The sequence below is a fragment of the Dreissena polymorpha genome, chromosome 11 (genome assembly GCF_020536995.1).
Source record: "Dreissena polymorpha isolate Duluth1 chromosome 11, UMN_Dpol_1.0, whole genome shotgun sequence".
Classification (NCBI taxonomy): domain Eukaryota; kingdom Metazoa; phylum Mollusca; class Bivalvia; order Myida; family Dreissenidae; genus Dreissena; species Dreissena polymorpha.
Window position 1 is genome coordinate 81,668,229 of NC_068365.1, and position 22,037 is coordinate 81,690,265.

At 35.3% G+C, this 22,037-nt stretch overlaps 1 protein-coding gene and 1 long non-coding RNA gene across 2 annotated transcripts; one reads left to right on the plus strand and one right to left on the minus strand.

Annotated features, from left to right (window-relative positions):
- Nucleotides 1-1,759: 1,759 nt before the first annotated feature.
- On the plus strand, nucleotides 1,760-12,886 carry LOC127850757 (uncharacterized). The gene is made up of 2 exons (XR_008035438.1): nucleotides 1,760-2,044; nucleotides 8,189-12,886. It is a non-coding gene; the product is annotated as an uncharacterized LOC127850757 (long non-coding RNA).
- A 1,479-nt stretch (nucleotides 12,887-14,365) lies between these two features.
- On the minus strand, nucleotides 14,366-16,544 carry LOC127849976 (uncharacterized). Its single transcript, XM_052382713.1, has 2 exons — nucleotides 16,065-16,544; nucleotides 14,366-15,695 (listed from the first exon to the last, which is right to left on the minus strand). Exons 1-2 carry the CDS (start codon nucleotides 16,542-16,544, stop codon nucleotides 14,829-14,831), a joined length of 1,347 nt encoding a protein of 448 aa, XP_052238673.1. The 3' UTR covers nucleotides 14,366-14,828.
- Nucleotides 16,545-22,037: the final 5,493 nt, after the last annotated feature.

The window sequence follows — 22,037 nt, forward strand, 5'->3', positions numbered from 1 at the left end:
TTACTGTGGCCATAGGCGACTTTTAGTATTGAACGATGGTGTCATTTTAAGAGTCATTTACTGTGGCCATAGTCGACCTTTAGTAATGAACGATGGTGTTATTTTAAGGGTCATTTACTGTGGCCATAGTCGACTTGCAGTAATGAACGATGGTGTCATTTTAAGAGTGATTAACTGTGGCTATAGTCGACTTGCAGTAATGGACGATGGTGTCATTTTAAGAGTCATTTACTGTGACCATAGTCGCATTGAAGTAATGAACGATGGTGTCATTTTAAGAGTGATTTACTGAGGCCATAGTCGACTTGCAGTAATGAACGATGGTGTCATTTTAAGAGTCATTTACTGTGGCCAAAGTCGACTTGCAGTAATGAGCAGTGGGGACATTTTAAGAGCCATTTACTGTGGCCATAGTCGACTGCCAGTAATGAACGGTGGTGTTATTTTAAGAGTCATTTACTGTGGCCATAGTCGAATTGAAGTAATGAATAATGGTGTCATTTTAAGAGTCATTTACTGTGGCCATAGTCGGCTTGCAGTAATGAACGATGGACTTATTTTTAGTGTCAATTACTGTGGCCATAGTCGACTTTCAGTTATGAACGATGGTGTTATTATAAGAGTCATTTACCGTGGCCATAGTCGACTTTTAGTATTGAACGATGGTGTCATTTAAAGAGTCATTTACTGTGGCCATAGTCAACATTTAGTAATAAACGATGGTGTTATTTTAAGAGTCATTTACTGTGGCCATAGTCGACTTGCAGTAATGAACGATGGTGTCATTTTAAGAGTCATTTGCTGTGGCCATAGTCGACTTGCAGTAATGAACGATGGTCTTATTTTAAGAGTCATATACTGTGGCCATAGTCGACTTCCAGTAATAATCGATGGTGTCATTTTAAGTGTCATTTACTTTGGCCATAGTCGACTTTCAATAATGAACGATGCTGTCATTTTAAGAGTCATTTACTGTGGCCATTGTCGACTTGTAGTAATGAACGATGGGTGTCATTTTAAGAGTCATTTACTGTGGCCATAGTCGACTTGTAGTAATTAACGATGGGTGTCATTTTAAGAGTCATTTAGTGTGGCCATAGTCGACTTTTAGTAATGAACGATGGTGTTATTTTAAGAGTCATTTACTGTGGCCATAGTCGACTTTGAGTAATGAACGATGGTGTTATTTTAAGAGTCATTTACTGTGGCCATAGTTGACTTGCAGTAATGAACGATGGTGTCATTTTAAGAGTCATTTTCTGTGGCCATATTCGACTTGCAGTAATGAACGATTGTCTCATTTTAAGAGTCATTTACTGTGGCCATAGTCGACTTTCAGAAATGAACGATGGTGCGATTTTCAGTGTTATTTACTGTGGCCATATTCGACTTTTAGTAAAGACTATAGACTATTTATAGTCAAGAACAATAATTCGATTTTATAATAATCTTTAGTGGTAAAGGATGAGGTGTGCTAACGAATGCAATTTGAAATATTATTTTCTCACGCCGTGGCTAGACTTCTAAAAGGAAAGAACTAAAAAATAGACTATTTGTTTTAAATGTTTTAGTCCGTCGGTACCGTACATATTACGAACAAACGTATTCGCTTTTAAATGTAACAAATCTTTTGAGCAACATGCACAAACTATTTAGCGTTGAACTGTTTTGCTGAATAAAAAAAATGTTGCGTAATTTGGTTTTTCACTGCCTTTTTGCAGACAATGGAAAAGAGACATTTCAGACAATGGAAAAGAGACGTTCCCGTAATCTACAGTCTACGTCTACAACATGGCAGACGACGCCGTAAGGAGTGTTTTGCATTCAATTGGTTTACATTCACTGTATCAAAATTTTATGAGTCAAAAAATAGATTCTATTGAGATTTGTAAATCGTTAGAAGATAACCAGTTAACAAATTTAGGTCTGGTGACCATTGGTGAAAGAATTAAGTTTAAAAATGCAGTGCAGCATTGGCAATCCATGCCCATCATGCCCATGGCTGAGAGCGATACGGCCGCATCTGGATCTAGGATCTCGACAGGTACACTTTTCTAATATATTTTATTAAATGTTTATTTGGTTATTCAGTACAGTGTCATTGTTTTTCCTGTCTGTCGTTAGCAAATCCACATGCCAATGCAAACCAATGAACAAGTCACAAGGCCATTTGAAGTCAAGTTAACAGCAAAATATAAATGTTTTTCCTTTGAAACTTTGATTTATTTTGTTAAACTGGACTATTTTAATCAAAATTATGGTTGTGCCATCTTAGATATATATAGTTCAAATAATGATTAATTTACGATCGTTTTCCTATTGCAAATTGTTTTTCAAATTTTATTTCAGTTCTTCCTGTTTAATCTTTGCTAACACATGCAATTATCATTAGTTACATGTAAAGACCACCATTACCCCTTTAAAGTGTGCGAATTATGTCAGAATATCACTTTGTAGATCTTTAAAATAGATATTGTTAACAAAATACACATTGTTTTTGTTTCTTACTCTTAAATATAAAATTACTTCGGATGAAAAGATACTTATGTGCAGGTTCTAATCTTTTGCTAAAATCAGTTAACAGCGGTTTTTTTCCCCAATTGTGAATTTTTGCGTCGTTAAATCTTCAAATTGGGAAAAAAACAAGTCGCAAAATCAATAAATTGGGAAAAAAATCGAGTTGCAAAATTGATGAATTGGGAATCGTTAAAATGCATTTTATCTATCATTAGGGGGTACATGTATATTCTGCATCACAAAGCATTTTAAGCTCTAGGTTTTAACAGAAAAACTACTAGTGATGATATTTTGACAATCATAACATGTCATGTGAAAATTGTTGTCGCGAAATGCCAGTAATTTACCAGACATCATGGTGGGGCTGATACTTGACTCCCTGACCTGTAGACTCCCTAGAGCATGGCGATGGGACTGATAAACTTGGGTTAATGGCCTTATTAATTAGTTCAAATGGGGTTAGATGTTTACATTTCCAAGCTCTCTCTTAATTGTAATCAGAGAACATGTCAATTCTGTATCTCTTTGATTTATGACAGACACCAGATACTTTAGAAATTCTCGGGTTTTTAGGGATTTTAGAGTTAGTTGCAATAAGACCAGCAAGAAGTAAACATCAGTTGCAATAAGACCAGCAAGAAGTAAATATCAGTTGCAATAAGACCAGCAAGAAGTAAACATCAGTTGCATTTAGACCAGCAATAAGGAAAGAACTTAATATTAAGTGTTAAAGTAAAAATAGCTTATTTTGGAATATTATGAAACTTGTGGTTAAATAGAAAATAAAATATGATCAAGAATATTATCAAAGTGTTGTGTTGTAAATGAACTCAATGTGGTGATTTAATTGTATATAGTCCAAACATTTATAATAATAGAACACTTGGAAATCCTCACCACAATTGTGTAATTGCCACTTCAGTAGGAATGTGCCTGTCAATAGATTTTTTTTTAATGATTATCACTGGGGTTGCATAAAAAATGATATTAATAATTGTGTTTAAGCCCTTAAAAGTCTCACAAGCCCTGGAAAGTAATTTTTGTGTTAACATTTTCAGTGATATCAATTAATAACAATTTAAAATAATAATAAGGAATTATCAAATTATATGTTTAATTCTAAACAGGTGATAATCAGATCAAAGTCAAACTAATCTCTCCTCACAGTGACACAGGCACAAAGTTACATTTAACTAAAAGCAATCGCTCAAACTCTATTAACAGCTGGTAATTGTTTCTTTCTTTAATCGTTTCCGGTAGTATTTGGCGTTAATTGACTCATTATGATGTCCATTTAAGATTTTTTTTTGATGAAATTGCTGATAAAAATTAGTGTTGATAAAGTTTATTTATGTAAGGAAGACTGATTTATGTAACGATGAAATTCTTTCACGGGAAAAAGATATTTTCAGCGAACATAAAAGGCACTGGCCATTGGGAAAGGCACTGAGGATCGTTGGGAACGGTAGATATGGAGATTGGGAAAAGTCCGGTGCTAAAATTGGGAAGCCTCCGGTAGGCTTTGGGAAAGGTACCGTTCCCCGGTACTAGTTAAAGAAGGAAAAAAAATGCTGGTTAACAAAAAGGACTACACAATTGAAATCTTTCTGAAATGTAAAATATTAATAAACACACATGGCAAAATAAAAAAATTCATCTTAAATCGACAGGATATTCTTGGCATATTAATTTCATCCAAATGCAATCCCATACCTGCCATATGTCCCGGATCGGAAATCTGGCAAATGTGTTGCACACAGTCCTTGTTTGAGTGTATACATGTACAGTGAATGTAAATCAAATCAGCACTGAACTACCTAATAGACAAAAAGCATAACCAGGGACGTATAGGCATTACCAATAAGGCGCATTTTGCTTGTTTTACAAAATTTTATCTGTAAAAGTATCGTTTACGGTAAAGATCACCTTATTTTACAACTACGCGCTACATAATTTTCATACAAAAGTAAAGATCTACTACAAAGTTTTTATGTGGCAGTTGATACGCCCACGTGTTTCCTGCAGACCATGTGACCATGTACACAAAAGCAACTTCGCAACCTTTTTCTAACACCAACAACATGTGGCTTGTATCTAGTAATGAAAGTAGTAATGCTTAATTTGACGTTAATAGATCTACAGACTAGTGTATTTCCGATAGGCGTTTGGACTTATTGTTTGTGTATTGATCTCATGGATGTTAATTTTTGTTTATTATAGGTAAGTTACATGTGAAATTTACCTAATTACATAGCTTGGATATCGCGAAAAAAATGCGTACCAAAAGTGCATATATCGTACATGTATGTCTATATATCGCTATATGTATACATGTCCCGGTAATTTGAAGTCAAAGTCCCAGATTTGGTCTGAAAATTTATGGCAGGAATGCCAATCCTATGTATAGATAAACAAGTTATTTATAAACGACCAATGACGTAACACTATGCAGCTTTCAATAAACACAGTGCAATATGGCTACAATCGGAATCCAAACAGTGATAGTGTTTTCATATCTAGAATAGCATAACTTGTAAGTTTTGACTAATGCAATAGTTGTAATTCGGAACTCGGTCCAGTCTGGGTTTTTAGCTCCACTGGCCAGAGGCCAGCGGGGCTTATGTCATGGTCCTGTGTCCGTCGTGCGTGCGTCAGTGCGTGCGTGCGTTAACTTTTCCTTAAAACATCTTCTCCTAAAGTACTGGTCCAATTCTGATGAAATTTCTCAGGAATGTTCCTGGGGTGAACCTCTTTCAAATTTGTTCAAATTATGCCCCTGGGGTCAAATTTGACCCTTCCCCGGGGGTCACAAAAATGAAAATTTGCTTATAGAAGGCCTATTTTGTGAAAACTTAAAAAATCTTTTCGTCCATAACCATTGGGCCTAGGGCTATCAAATTTGGTATGTAGAGACATCTAATAGTCCTCTACCAAATTTCTTCAAATTATGCTACTGGGGTCAAATTTGACCCTGCCCCGGGGGTCACAAAATTGAACATATGCTTATATAAGGCCTATTTTGTGAAAACTTTCAAAATTTCTCGTCCATAACCATTGGGCCTAGGTCTATCAAATTTGGTATGTAGAGACATCTAATAGTCCTCTACCAAATTTCTTCAAATTATGCCCCTGGGGTCAAATTTGACCCTGCCCCGGGGGTCACAAAATTGAACATATGCTTATATAAGGCCTATTTTGTGAAAACTTTCAAAATCATTCGTCCATAACCATTGGGCCTAGGGCTATCAAATTTGGTATGTAGAGACATCTAATAGTCCTCTATCAAATTTTTTCAAATTATGCCCCTGGGGTCAAATTTGATCCTGCCCCGGGGGTCACAAAATTGAACATATGCTTATATAAGGCCTATTGTGTGAAAACTTTCAAAATCTTATCGTCCATAACCATTTAGCCTAGGGCTATCAAATTTGGTATGTAGAGACATCTAATAGTCCTCTACCAAATTTCTTCAAATTATGCCCCTGGGGTAAAATTTGACCCGGCCCCGGGGGTCACAAAATTGAACATATGCTTATATAAGGCCTATTTTGTGAAAACTTTCAAAATCTTCCAGTCCATAACCATTGGGCCTAGGGCTATTAAATTTGGTATGTATAGACATCTAATAATCCTCTACCAAATTTCTTCAAATTATGCCCCTGGGGTCAAATTTGACCCTGCCCCGGGGGTCACAAAATTGAACATATGCTTATATAAGGCCTATTTTGTGAAAACTTTCAAAATTTTCGTCCATAACCATTGGGCCTAGGGCTACCAAATTGAGTATGTAGAGACATCTTATAGTCCTCTACCAAATTTCTTCAAATTATGCCCCTGGGGTCAAATTTGACCCTGCCCCGGGGGTCACAAAATTGAACATATGCTTATATAGGGTCTATTTTGTGAAAACTTTACAAATTCCTGTCCATAACCATTGGGCATAGGGCTACCAAATTTGGTATGTAGTGACATCTTATAGTCCTCTACCAAGTTTTTTCAAATTATGTCCCTGGGGTCAAGTTTGACCCTGCCCCGAGGGTCACAAAATTGAACATATGCTTATATAAGGCCTATTTTGTGAAAACTTTAAAAATCTTTCTGTCCATAACTGTATGGCATAGGGCTACCAAATTTGGTATGTAGTGACATGTAATAGTTCTCTTCTTAGTTTGTTCAAACTATGCCCCTGGGGTCAAATTCGAAACTGCCCCGGGGGTCACAAAATTGAATATAAGCTTATAAAGGTCTTATTTTTTGAAAACTTTAAAATCTACTTGTCCATAAACATTGGGCCTAGGGCTACCAAATTTGGTATGTAGTGACATCTTATAGTCCTCTACCAAGTTTGTTCAAATTATGCCCCTGGGGTCAAATTGACCCTGTCCCGAGGGTCACAAAATTGAACATATGCTTATATAAGGCCTATTGTGGGAAAACTTTAAAAATCTTTTTGTCCATAACCGTATGGCATAGGGCTACCAAATTTGGTATGTAGTGACATGTAATAGTTCTCTTCTTAGTTTGTTCAAATTATGCCCCTGGGGTCAAATTTGAAACATATTAACAGGTTTGGTGACGTAATTATGTCATTGCATTATTATACAATTGTGTGTAGGCCTGGGCATACAGTTTTAATGGAAGTTTGTCAACGGAAATACAAAGACATTTACTTTATCGTATATATATTAAACTATTCACATGTATTGGTAATAATAAAGACAAGTACCAAACAACAAAAACATAAATATCCTCAGTCCATTCGTAGTACTAGAACTAATATATTGATTCATATAAGTTGGTTATTTATATGTCAATGTATATAGCCCTATTGCGATGTTTTTCCTTAAATGTCATCTAAAAAAATAGAAGAAAATTATTTGCTCAAGACCATGCGCGCGCTAAGAAATCGGAAAAAACAACAGTGCGCGAGTTCCGAATGAAATCTTTTATTAAGAAATCTCGTCCATGAGGATTCCGGGTTGTTATATGAATTTGCAGACTTTAAAGACGAGTTTGAAAAAAAAATCACCTGCGGTCCAAAACTAGGTCACTAGGACTGGTCAAATCTTAGAAAAGCTTTTTGACACCCTAGAAGTGACATTTTTTACCTAATCTTTATGAAACTTAGTAAGAATGTGATTCTCATTGAAGTTTCAAATGAGTTTGAAAATGTGTCATCCAGGGTTAAAAACTAGGTCACTAGGTCAAATCTTAGGAAAGATTGTTTTTACCCTAGAGGCAACATGTTTGACCCAATCTTAATAAAATTTGTTCAGAACATACATGTGCCATATTGAAATAATATGGCACATGTTAATATTGACAAAAATATTATAATATTGACAAAAATATGTTGACTCAATCCTCAGGTGAACAATAAAGGGCCATCATGGCCGTCTTGTTATAAGATATTTTTTTTTACATATTATTTTGGCTTTTATTATATAATTTGGAAAATTGCCTACAAATTAGGAAAACATATTGAGTCATATTTTGCATTGGGAATCAGTAAGATATTCTGACCCACAGAATCTCTAGAAAAAGGCCTGTAGAGCTTCTCTGCACAACTGCTCATTTGTGTGTGTTTTTCATTTGGCTAACACAATGAATATCTCAGTGCTGCAACAGTTTAACATTTACCAAATTATTTTAGTATTATGTATATCTTCAGGTGGAAGACGAGGTGCTGTAAATCTTGGGAGCATATTAAGGTTTGCCACTGGTACAGAGGAGGAACCTGCCTTGGGCTTTGCTCTTCAGCCTTCCATTCAATTTATGGAAAGTGCTAATTTCCTGCCCACTGCAAATACCTGCATAAACAGAATGAATTTATCATTGCCAGATGAAAGTAATCCACTACCACTGCAAGAGGAACTGTTCAATTTGTTTGATCTAGCATTTTGTAACACATTCTTTGGTTTAGAATAAAAAATGACATTCACATATAATTATACCCCCATTACCATTGGTAATAGAGGCTATATAGGAGTCACTCTGTCGGTCAGTCGGGCTGTCACAAAATTTCATCCAATCTTCACCAAACTTGGTCACAAGTTGTATCTAGATGATGTCTAGGTCAAGTTTGAATATGGGTCATGCCAGGTCAAAAACTAGGTCACGGGTCACTTACTGCGTTTTAAACCGAAAGTTTGTCCGGACCATAACCATGTCATTTATCATTAGATTTCAAAATCACTTGGTACATTTGTTCACCATCATAGGACGGTGTGTCATGCAATAGAAGGACGTCGATGTCTCCAAGGTCAAGGTTACACTTTGAATTCAAAGGTCAAGTCGGTCGGTCTGTCTGTCCCAAAAATTTCATCTGATCTTCACCAAACTTGGTCAGAAGTTGTATCTAGATGTTGTCAAGGTCAAGTTTGAATATGGGTCATGCCGGGTCAAAAACTAGGTCACAGGTCACTAACTGCGTTTTAAACTGAAAGTTTGTCTGGACCATAAGTTCATAACCATATCATTTATCATTAGATTTTAAAATGACTTGGTACATTTGTTCACCATAAGTGGACAGTGTGTCATGCAAAAGAATTAAGTCGATATCTCCGATGTCAAGGTCACTCTTGGAGTTCAAAATTCAAAAAAGGCCATAAATGAGCTTGTCCATGCCATAACTATGTCATTCATTGTAAGATTTGAAAATGACTCCCTACATTAATTTTGTTCACAGTCATTGGACGGCATGTCATGCAAAAGAATTCAAGAGTTCAAAGGTCAAAATGGCCATAAAAGACAATGGCATAATCATTCTTCCAAATCGCCATAAATCAGCTTCTCTTGTTTTGTGAAGACAGCGTGCAAAATATTCAATGTCACTGCAGCATTTTGGGTTATATGTCACGTCTGTGACAAAGCTCTAGTTGTGTATATGTATGTAGTAAAAAATGTTTTGAATGTAGTATGTGAGTTATATTGGTGTAATCAACATTTACTTTGTGAACCCTCAAGAGGCCAACCTTTTTTTGCAATCTTGAAACTTGGTCAGCACATTTGTCCCCATAACATTATTACCTCTCCTGAGCACTATAGCCCCTATGTAGAGCTTATGTGATAGTCCTTTGTTTTTTGTGCATATAGTCCTTTTTTTTTGTGCATCGTCAATATATGCCATGTGAACGCTAGAGTCTACATTTTTGTCCGATCTAAATGAAACTTGGTCAGATAATTAGTCCCAATGATATCTGGACTCGGTTTGAAATTGGGTCATTAAGATGTCAAACACTAGGTCAAAAAAGAAAAACCATGTGAACACTAGAGGTCAAATTTGATGCCTAATCTTCATGTAATTTTGTAATAATGTTTTTTTTAATGATAGGTTCATTGTTGGTTGAGCATGAAAATAAGCCTTTTTTCCATGAACATTTACAAATTTTACTGTATTGTAGTGTACACATTGTGTAAAGTATATCAATTCTTTGAATTTGCTTATTAGCATGTTGTTAATTATGTCTTATTTACATGCAATACATTTTGCTTGTTTACATTGTAAATGTGATGTTCATTTAAGTGTTGTCTGGGCTTGTTTCCTTCTTTTGCAGCAGCAAAGTATATTGACCCTTTTACCCAAGAAAAACTATGCTGTTTACCTTCAAATTTACTTTTAAAAACCATATTATCTCCTCAGTGGTAACTTTTCCTCATATTTAACATTTTGACCATTTCCCCAAATCAAAATCATAAAAATGACGTGTAATTTGGTTTTGTTCCTAATGGTATGTAACCCCATGTTTTTGTCATATTTTTGTGATATCTTTTTCATTGTTTAAAAGTTTTTTTTCACAAATTGTTACTTATGAGCTATTGTGACCTGTCTTTGTTGGTCGTCCTGTATCTTGTGTCAACCTATTTACTTAAACGACATCTCCTCCTTACCAGCTGGTCCAATATTAATTAAACTTGGCAAGAATGTTCCTTGCATGAAGCTCTTTTAAAGTTTTTCAAACAAAAGCATTCCATGAATAACTCTGGCTCTTGTTGCCATGGCAAGCGAAAGGAAAAACTTTAAAAAATCTCATCTGTTTTACCCCCACTACCATTGGTGGGGGGGGGGGCTATATAGGAATCACTTTGTCTGTCTGTCCCAAAACTTTGTCCGGACCATAACTTTGTCATTAATCGTAATATTTTAAAATGACTTGGTTAATTTGTGCACCATTATGGGACGGTGCATCATGCAAAAGAAGTATGTCAATATCTCCAAGTTCACGGACACACTTTGAGTTGGAAGGTCAATATGCCCATAGACGAGTTTTTCTGGGCCATTACTATGTCATTTGTTGTGAGATTTTTAAATCATCTGGCAGGTTTGTTCACCATCATTACACGGTGTGTGATGCGAAAAAATTATGTCCATATCACCAAGGTCAAGGTCACATTTTCAGTTCAAAGGTCATATATGGCCATAAACTGACCTTGTCTGGGCCATAACTATGTCATTCCTTGTGAGATTTGTGAATGACTCAGTGCATTTGTTCACCATCATTGAACAGTATGTCAGGTGAAAGACCAACACCGATATCTCCAAGGTCAAGGTCACACTTGCATGATAATAAATTATTCTTTAAAATAAAATAAAATTAGTTTCTCTTACTTTGTGAAAACAACGGGTTAAATATTCAGTGTCAATGTGGCATGTAGGGGAATTAGTTAGTTCTTCTTGTCTGAGTTATTGTCCTTTAAAGATTCCTATGTTATTACATGTTGTTAAGCGCAAGTTCTCTGAGCCTTACACATGTTCCATTTTTCAGCCACTGTTGTAGGTGTATTGCCAAAATTAGAGACAAAGCACATTCAGGGAGCATAACCTTTGTGGTCTGTGACAGCGACTTGTACTTGTAATTGCTTAGCATGAATGGCAATCTTTTGAGACAAGACCATATGGTGCAGGTAAAGACGTAATTAATGAGCTAAAGGTATAGTTCTAGCAATAACATGTTGCCCGTGTCCGTTTGAATGACTTCATGTGATATTTCTTTTGTACAACTTTGTGAAAGTATGCACACGAGCTGCGTTCATGTAATTGAGAATCTTATTAAATGTTTAGTTATTTGAGGTTAGTCTGTGTTACTTCATTTAGAAGCAAAATGAAAATGCCCAAGGAAATTATAGACAGCCAGCATGAGATATGTAATTATCCCCCGCCAGAGGCGGAGGGATATTGTTTTGGCGTTGTCTGTCCGTCCGTCCGGAACACTTGTGTCCGGAGCAATATCTTGGAAGTGCTTTGGCGGATTTCATTAAAACTTGGTATGAGTATATATATGGATAAGACGATGCACGCCAAATGGCATTGTACACCATCTGTTAATAACGGAGTAATGGCCCTTTGTATCTTGAAAAAATGCTTTTTACTATAGGCACTTTTGTGTCCGGAGCCATATCTTGGAAGTGCTTTGGCGGATTTCATTGAAACTTGGTATGAGTATATATATGGATAAGACGATGATGCACGCCAAATGGCATTGCACAACATCTGTTAATAACGGAGTTATAGCCCTTTGTATCTTGAAAAAATGCTTTTTACTATAGGCACTTTTGTGTCCGGAGCCATCTCTTGGAAGTGCTTTGGCGGATTTCATTGAAACTTGGTATGAGTATATATATGGATAAGACGATGATGCACGCCAAATGGCATTGTACAACATCTGTTAATAATGGAGTAATGGCCCTTTGTATAGTAGTACGTCATCCGTCCGATTTGCACCCATCCTTGAACAAAATATATGTTGCGGGGGATATCAATTCTACGAATTTGCTTGTTCTTCTTGAATCTTGCTCGATTCCTGTATGTACAGTGGGAATAGTTTGTGCAGGTATGTTTGATTATACTGTTTTCTTCATGTTCATACTGTGTGTTTGTATGTGAACACAGTACATGCTATGTAAGTAGTTCTATGTGTTATTATGTTCTTGTAACTAGATATGAAAACAAAATGATAAGCTGCATGAAACTTTTATTTACAAATTCAAAATAATCTCAATTGACCAACTGTAAATACATAATAGAGTGATTGAAATAATGTATCATATTTCTTTATTTTTTATTGCATTAGTGTAGGTTTTTTGCTAAATTATTTATATACAGCAACTTTCCTTGAGCCAGTAAATATCATTGGGGATTATTTCTTAGTAATTTTATATTTAGTTTTATTTTTTCAAATAAATATAGAGATAGGAGATAACTTTGTTAACAATGGAGCCAAACATTTTTAAATGAAAGTGCTTTATTACTGTTTTGATTCCTATATTTTAGTTGTTTTCCATGTATGTTTTGTTTTATTTAAGAAAATTTGTTTTATTTGTAATTGAAAGTAAATAAAATAACCTGAGCAAAGTATGCTCATGAAACGCTTGTGTTGTTGCCTTAATTATGTCCAGCGTGTATGTAAACGTATTAGCTTCTGTCCACTCTAGATCTCAATGACACACTTTTGCCTCCAGCGAACTTTGCTGGAACATATATCCCAATATCTCGGCTGAGTGTAAAACTTGGTCATGGGGGTCATAAACTAGGTCATTAGCTCAAATTGACTGGGTTATGTGGACGGGCTTGTTAACACTCTTGTACTCAACCTTGTTCCAAGCAAAGCTCATTTCAAATCCCTGCCATCATAAGCTATTTAACTTATGACAGCAGAATGGTTACTTTATCAACCGACATGTTAGTAATGTTTACTGTTTTGAGGAGTAATAAGTACATTAACTTATTATCCCCCGCCAGAGGCGGAGGGATATTGTTTTGGCGTTGTCCGTCCATCCTTCCTTCCGGCTGTCCGTCCGGCACTTTTGTGTCCAGAGCCATATCTTGGAAGTGCTTTGTTGGATTTCATTGAAACTTGGTATGAGTATATATATAGATAAGAGGATGATGCACGCCAAATGGCATTATACACCATCTGTTAATAACGGAGTTATGGCCCTTTGTATCTTGAAAAAATGCTTTTTACTATAGGCACTTTTGTGTCCGGAGCCATATCTTGGAAGTGCTTTGGTGGATTTCATTGTAACTTGGTATGAGTATATATATGGATAAGAGGATGATGCACGCCAAATGGCATTGTACACCATCTGTTAATAACGGAGTTATGCCCCTTGGTATCTTGAAAAAATGCTTTTTACTATAAGCTTAGAGCTTTATCTCCATTAACACATGAGCCAGAGCCATGAAACTTGCCATAGTTGTTATCCCCCGCCAAAGGTGGAGGGATATTGTTTTGGCGTTGTCCGTCCATCCATCCGTCCGTCCGGCACTTGTGTGTTCAGAGCCATATCTTGGAAGTGCTTTGACGGATTTCTTTGAAACTTGGTATGAGTATATATATAAATAAGAGGATGATGCAAGCCAAATGGCATTGTACACCATCTGTTAATAACAGAGTTATGGCCCTTTGTATCTTGAAAAAAGCTTTTTTCTGTGACAAAGCTCTTATTTGGCGGGGGATATCAATTCAACGAATTTGCTTGTTGCACTAAGAAGCAGCTGAACTCCGTTATATGATTGAAATGGTGTTGACAAAAATAACACCGTATTTCCTCATTCACATCAACCCTCTTGACCTACAGTAGTTCATAAACGAGGAAATGAATGTAACAAACCATAAATATGATTATTTTTGTTATGCTTGTTAGTCATCAAATGGTGCAACCTTGAGGTATACATTAGTGGCGAAAAGTAGGTCACATACATTGAAGTGTGCTGGGTAAATGTCAGTTCCGACGGACGAACAGGCATGTCTCTGGGGCGGAACAATTGAAACAATTGACTAGCGTAATATTCCGTATTATCACGTGGTCAGTTTAATGAAAACTAGCCAATAAAAACGCTTAAAGGTATATTACACATGTTTATTATAAAACTATTCGTAATGGCTGTATAATATGGGGAAGCAAGGTATAGCATGTGATAAAAATAATGTGCAGGCGGAGTATGCTGAATTTGCACCTCCGTCATCATAAAATTGCTCATTCTCAATTAATATTGAAAATGAAAATGTTACGTTGATAGCGCAAATGAAGGAAGTGCATTTGTATCTTGAAGTATAGATTTTAATACACTATAATAACCATAATTAAGTACAAAATATTATAAAAATGAATACTTGCGTTTTAGTAGATTTAATTAAGTCAATTTACATATCGGGGACTAAATAAATTGCTTTGATAATTGAAACGTATGTTGGTATAGATGTCACGAAAACACTTTCTGCAAAGGTTAAACGTCTATGAACAGGCCCCTTAAACTTCGCTTGGAAATCATAAAGCAGCTTGTAAAAATCGAGCAATCAATTGTGTTGTCATTCACTTAATATCTGTTTAGCTGTCAAAAAGATGTCTATGCCGTGATTGTTTGACCTCCAGTTTTGAGGACATAGCTCGTGGAGCCGTCGCATCCGGTTTTCTTCAACACTAATTTGAAGAGATGATAATACTGGCCTGTTGTCCAGGGACTCCATATCCTCATCAGACGAAGATTCTGTACGAGTGTTTGGAAGAATATCATCAACATGTGCTGATGGGTTGTCCATCATACCGGCCGTGTAAAGCCGCATTGGTGTTGAGTTCACTGTTCGTATTCGATGGTGATTCCATGCACCTTGCCAGGTGTTTAACCTTTCATTTATCTTTGAAATAAATACGTAATGAAGTGCAAACAAGTCTATTTCATTTAAAATGTCAAGCCGGCTATTGTCCTCTAAAAAGTAAAATAAGTCATAAAAATAACTCAAGACTCCGTCATACACGTCCCTCCACAATCGTTCAATACGTTGATTGTGTGTACTTTTACCAGTGAGCATACTTCCACGTCCTGTCCCGCGAGCATTTATCATGAAGTCGGCAACCTTCATATTTTCACGGCCTTGATCTGATCTGACCCGGTCAGGAACTCCAAATTTCGAAACACCATCTCTGAAGCAATGCAAAACCGTCTCCGCTTTGTTGTTGTCCGTGCATCTAAGATATGTAACTAAACGACTGAAACCATCAATGCCGCCTATTATAACAAAATGCCATCGAATTAATTTATGGTTGCTGTCAATGTGCCATAAACAATTTGGAGCTGAAACGTTGTAAATGCGACGTCGTAATCGCCTTCTTTTTCGTGCACGAATTCCATCTTCGTCTAGGTGTTTTAGACACTGACGAAGCCTGAAACGTTGAACCTGTATAAGAAATAATACTTTATGTTGGTTTTATGCAAAAATGAATATGCTTTAATTTACTTCTACATTTTGCCAAGTGCCTTATAAACAATAGAATTTTCTATGAAAAAAATCTAACAAAATTCTTATTTTTAATAGATTAAAGCGATAGCCGTTTCAGGTATGATTGTTTGGCACAAATCAAACTGTACTCTAAAACTAGTCTTAACAATTTAGTTAGTTTTCAATTGTTTGACAATACTTTATTGGAATCTGCACGGACAAATGTATCTGTTTATTTATAGACTGTCTACTAAAATCAATCAACAATGTACCGTATACGCCTTCAATTATAAAAAGATCTAGTTATGCATAGTAAAATCATGGTACCTTAATTCCTTTTTGAAGTAAAACTTTTCGCAGCATTTCTTCTCCACACCTAGGAAATTCAGTGATGGTCGTGGCAACAACAATGTTTAGTTCTTCTTCATCAATTTCTGTAAATGCGAGCTTTGACAAGCCAAATTGACCCATCTTCCGGAATAAGGTACTTTCAGAAACCCCAAGTGCAATACTAGTGTCCTTCACTGAATATCCGGCTTCGAACAATGTTTCAATCATGATACTTGAAATTTCAAAACGTATATTCCGACACCGTGTACTATCATTATTATGTGCCCACGGATTACTCCGGTAACAAACACATTCAACACGCAATTTCATGATAGTTGTTTTGTCATTTACACCCAAGCAATTAAAGTCGTACAGTGACATAAGTGATATGATGTCCGGTGTTATCTTCTCCTGTCTGAAGCGCCGTATCACTCCTTCTTCCACTCCAAGTCGCTCAAGTATCAAATCCATATCCATTGTTGTAAAATGATGCAGAACAAATTGTCTTCCGTGTGTAATAAAAGCTTCGTATATAAAATGTTATCGTTAATGATTTTTAACGTATTTTTCAAATTTTATCTGCATAAAAAGACGATATGTGTTTATATAATTACGATTTATGTTTATATAAAGGTCTTTTGCCTTTATATAAAGAAGTAATGCCTTTATATTATGGAAGTTTATTATATCTTTATATATTAATGCTTTATCTGTGTATATTCAAATTATGTATTTATATATTGTGATTATGCATATATATAAAGGTTACAGGCATTCATATAAAGATATTTTGCCTTCATATAAAGAAGAAATACCTTTATATAATGGAAGATTATCTGTGTATAATACATTAATATCTGTATAATTTTACATTTTATCTATATATAAGAAAATTATATCTTTATATATTAAAGTTTTATCTGTATATATTCAAATTATGTATTTATATATTGTGATTATGCATATATATAATGGTTACAGGCATTCATGCAGAGTCAGATTGACGTAATATCACAAGTTTTGGTATTATAAGACAGTCAAGGCGTTCCATAAGCTCCGCCTCTTCGGTTTACTATGCTCCTTTGGCTTATACAAAAGTACAGATGATCAATTAGAGCATCCTATGTTATATCTGAGTCCACAAGACAACCAAAAGGACAGACCGGAGCTGAGGGAAGGTCAATGAAAAGCCAGCAGGTACGTGTTCTTTTTTATATATACTCTTGTCTATACTATGTACTAAACATTATAAATTCTTTATAAAAAGTTTTTCAAGATATCAAACATCATTTTGTATGTATATTTTAATGTGCTGCTTAACTTAAAAAGTTAATGTTAAAATAATATTCTTGTACATGTGTGTTCAGCTTGCTCCAGTCTATTTATATATGAATAAAAATTCAAAATGCCAGTCAGAGTTACATAACTTTGCCTGCACAGTCCCCTTATGATAGTTAGTAAGTGTTGCAAGTATGAAAGCAATAGCTTTGATACTTTAGGAATAAAGTGGACCTAAACACAAAACTTAACCAAATTTTCTATTTTCTAAGTATAAAAAGGGCACATAATTCCGTCAAAATGCCAGAGTTACATAACTTTGCCTGCACAGTCCCCTTATAATAGTTAGTAAGTGTTGCAAGTATGAAAGCAATAGCTTTGGTACTTAAGGAATAAAATGGACCTAAACACAAAACTTAACCAAAATTTGCAATTTTCTAAGTATAAAAGGGCGCATGATTCCGTCAAAATGCAAGCCAGAGTTATCTAACTTTGCCTGCCCAGTCCCCTCATGATAGTAAGTGAGTGTACCAAGTTTGAATGCAATAGCATTGATACTTTATGAGAAAAGTGGACCTAAACGCAAAACTTAACCGGACGCCGATGCCGACGCTGACGCCGACGCCAAGGTGATGACAATAGCTCATTTTTTTTTTTCAAAAAATAGATAAGCTAAGAATGAATTAATGTCATTTGGCCTCCATAAACGTGATCTAAAATTCTTCTGTAAAACAATAGAAACTGTAAACAAATGATGGTAAAGCATTAAAAAACAGTTCGGGCATTTAATATGATATCAATATTGAAATCAATTTGTGTACAGTTACTTTCTGTTTTTTAATTATCTATGTTTTACAGTTAAGTATATTTCAAATAATTCACGTATAGCCTTAACGCATGTTCCAATTTTACATATCTTGAACAAAGTGGTTAAAATATTAAATAACTAAGTTCTCTTCATTTTTTCATATCAAGAAGAAGTAGAACGTTTAAATATTTGCACTATGTTTATGGTTTTCATCCTCCAATATTTTTATGAAAGTTAATAACAAAATTATTGTTTTCATCATCTGTATATTTAAATCTAGCAAAACACGAACACTATATTATTTTTTGTTTCTTTAATATTTGTAAAAAAAATATCTTTATTGTGTATAACTTATTAATTAAATTCATGTTTGTATGTATTTAATCTTTACGCGATCAATATGATATTTAAATATTCGTATTTGTACTCACGTTGACATAATGCTTTGTATAACTATTTTGTAAATGACAAAAAATGTAAAGTTTACGTCAATAAAACATTCTGTCTCTGTCTGTCTGTCTGTCTGTCTGTCTGTCTGTCTGTCTGTCTGTCTGTCTGTCTGTCTGTCTGTCTGTCTGTCTGTCTGTCTGTCTGTCTGTCTGTCTGTCTGTCTGTCTGTCCGTCCGTCCGTCCGTCCGTCCGTCAGTCCGTCCGTCCGTCCGTCCGTCCGTCCGTCCGTCTGTCTGTCTGTCTGTGTGTCTGTCTGTCTGTCTGTCTGTCTGTCTGTCATTGAATACAGTGGAAATCTGATTAAATTACTTTATTATTTATCAAAAGCGAATCCCATTTTCTTAATGTCATGGTGTTACATCTCGCGCACAATTAGCCCAGTGTGTGTGTAAATAATACGGCGATTAATCAACTGCACTAACCCACTCTACAGTTTAATACACCGTTTTTGATGACAAAATAATATATTTATGATATTCTTACCAAAGAAATATATCTTGATACTTGAAGTCTGGTTATCCCGTGAACATTTGCAACTTTGCTATAAAAGTCACTTTTGGCTAGGTATCTCAATGCCACTTACATATGAAAAATTAACAATACTATTTGTGCCAAATTACAATAAACTGATACCCATAAAATATTTGTAAAACGCTATTGGCTAAACAATCAATATTAGAATTGATTATGGATTATTGATATTTAAACAAGTATTTACTTACATTATGCTATGCTTATAGATGAATATTAACAATGAACGTTAACTTTTACCCATATTTACAAGAATCACCATAGATCACTCGTCGAGTTTATATGATAAACCTTCCACTTGTAAGGAAATAAGCCATGTAACAAATACAAGTTGGATAAATTGTCCAAGGTGCAACTCATAACGACAATCGGTACGAACATGGTGAAATTCCTTGTATGCACAACTTCAATCCGCAATATGTCTTCTATTAAGTCGTACACATAGACAATTGCTCGTAAAAGTCTATATCTTTCGACGCTTTCCGAATCTATTCAATCATCTATTGGTAATATTCTTTTGTTATAAATTCGAGGCAAACGTGCGCGTCTCCGAAATATCGGAACATACGCCGCCATATTAACGAAAAAGAACTGAGTAAACAATCGTTCAAGCAAACGTATCTTTACGTGCAAACATAAGTAAACGATTTTGTTTATGTAACATTGCTACTACTCTTTCGTTTTGCACTTGCGAACGATTTATGAACGTATATCTATGAAACAACCCATTGAAGGTAATTCTGTATCAAGCTTTTGCGCAAATCTTTACGAGTCTTTGTAAAGTATTAATAAGTGTGAATAAAATGCACTCGAAGCATTATTTGTGTATTTAACAAACATATGAATTTTCCTCTACGAGATTATTCCCTGCAGAAAACTCGTTTTCAATTCTTTGTTCGCTGATCTCATTGACACATGTCTAGTACAATCATGGCCACAATAATGTGCTTACTTACCAATTGAATCTTCTCTAGAGAATATGTTAAAATATTTATGATAAATATAAGTTATAAAGTAATCAAATTGCGGTATAAATGTGTGCTCGGTAATGAACGCTATAACTACATTCAGTATGTCTAAAAGATTCCTGCAATGAAAATGCGGAATTCACACCTAATCGTTCGGGTCAATTAAGCAGTATCAAATACAGTGTTATTATAATTGATACAATTGTATCTTTGTATTCCGTTCTACTTTTTATGTCCCCTAGTCTATACTGGGAGACATATTGTTTTTGCCCTGTCTGTTTGTTGGTTTGTTTGCGTAAAACTTTAACATTGGCCATAACGTTTGCAATATTGAAGATAGCAACTTGATATTTGGGATGCATGTGTATCTCATGGAGCTGCACATTTTGAGTGATGAAAGGTCAAGGTCAATGTCATCCTTCAAGGTCAAAGGTCAAATATATGGGGGGACATAGTGTTTCACAAACACATCTTGTTGATAATATTCTGGATAACAAGAATCATGTCATTTAAATCAAACGTCCATATCATTCATTTATAAACGTACAACAACAAAAGGTAACTACCCTGTCGGTTTGTGCAATGGAGCGTGTTGGAGCCCGATTTTTAGTCAAAGTCTGCATGTGCCTCGTGCATGAGAGTTGCCTTTAGTCTGCAAACATACGGGCGTCACTTTTGTCGTTCTGGTTTGTTTGCTTCTTATTATACTGTAGCTGGACATGGTAATCTCAGAGTTTATGCGGAGTTGCAAGTGCGGTGTTTTGGTTCAAGGCGTTTGAGTGCTTTAGAGTAGTGGTGTCTTCTTCACATGCGTAGCATAGCTTTCGCGAGCTTTGTCCGAGAGGGATCAAACTTGCGTTGTTATCCCTGCCACACGTGTTGTATTTGTTATTTCTATGTTAGGTTTTGCGATTGCAGAGCTCATCATTCCCTTTCAGCGTGAATAGTTTTGCTGTTGATTTTGAGCTTAAGGTTCCGTGAACTATTACGAATGACGTTAGTTCGATTAACATGTCTCCCTGTTTCTGGTCTAGCAAGGTTGTATTTTTTTTTCAAGTAATGCTTTTGTATAATGGGTATATACGTATTTGGACACCTCCTCAGTGTTGCATGTATACACACGTGAATCGTTACAATCTTCGCTTTTGCGAAAATAATTGTTTTCGACTATTTCATGTCCCATTTACAAATGCATTGACAGTAAAAAAAGTATATGGCAATTTGTTGCCAATCGACGAGGATTTCCTATTTTTAAGTGTGGCAGTCAGGTGGTATTATTATCATTCACCCAACCTTACATGGAAGTTGCTTAAATTTGAACATTTTTTTTTTTGGAAAAAAGTTGTGTAAGCCTTGGAATATACAGCTAATGAGAAGGGCCCTTGGTGTCCTGTGTAATCTGTTGTTTTTTCGAAATTGAACGTAGTTTTCTTGGGGACTCAAATTTCCATGATCTAATAAGTAAATACTATTTTACCTCATTTAAATTAACATAAACAACCAAATGTTTGAAATCGGCCGTTTATAGCAGTTATTTAATATCAACTAGGTGTTATGTCTCTAAAGCATTTTGCGCAAAGGCGATAAGCATTTGAATCTTGCTCCATTTTATTTCGTCTTGACTTAAAAGGAGGCAGTTGTCTTGCTCTTGTTTGCTTCAAACCATTGAAAAGTTCAATAGAAATTAATTTGAAATATGATCTCCTGTATTGCTTTTAATTTGATTAGCGATGCAATGATATTTAATTTGTGTGTAAAAATATCTGTTTTATAAATAACTCTGGGCCAAATGTGAAGATGTAAGTCAAATTATTTGCATTAAACATTAATATGTATCTTTAATTTGTTATGTGTCGCACTTTTCAGCTATTTGATTCCTTGCCATAAGCAAAAGGCCACGCGCTTTTATATGCTTTGTCTCCTACTGGTGATGCA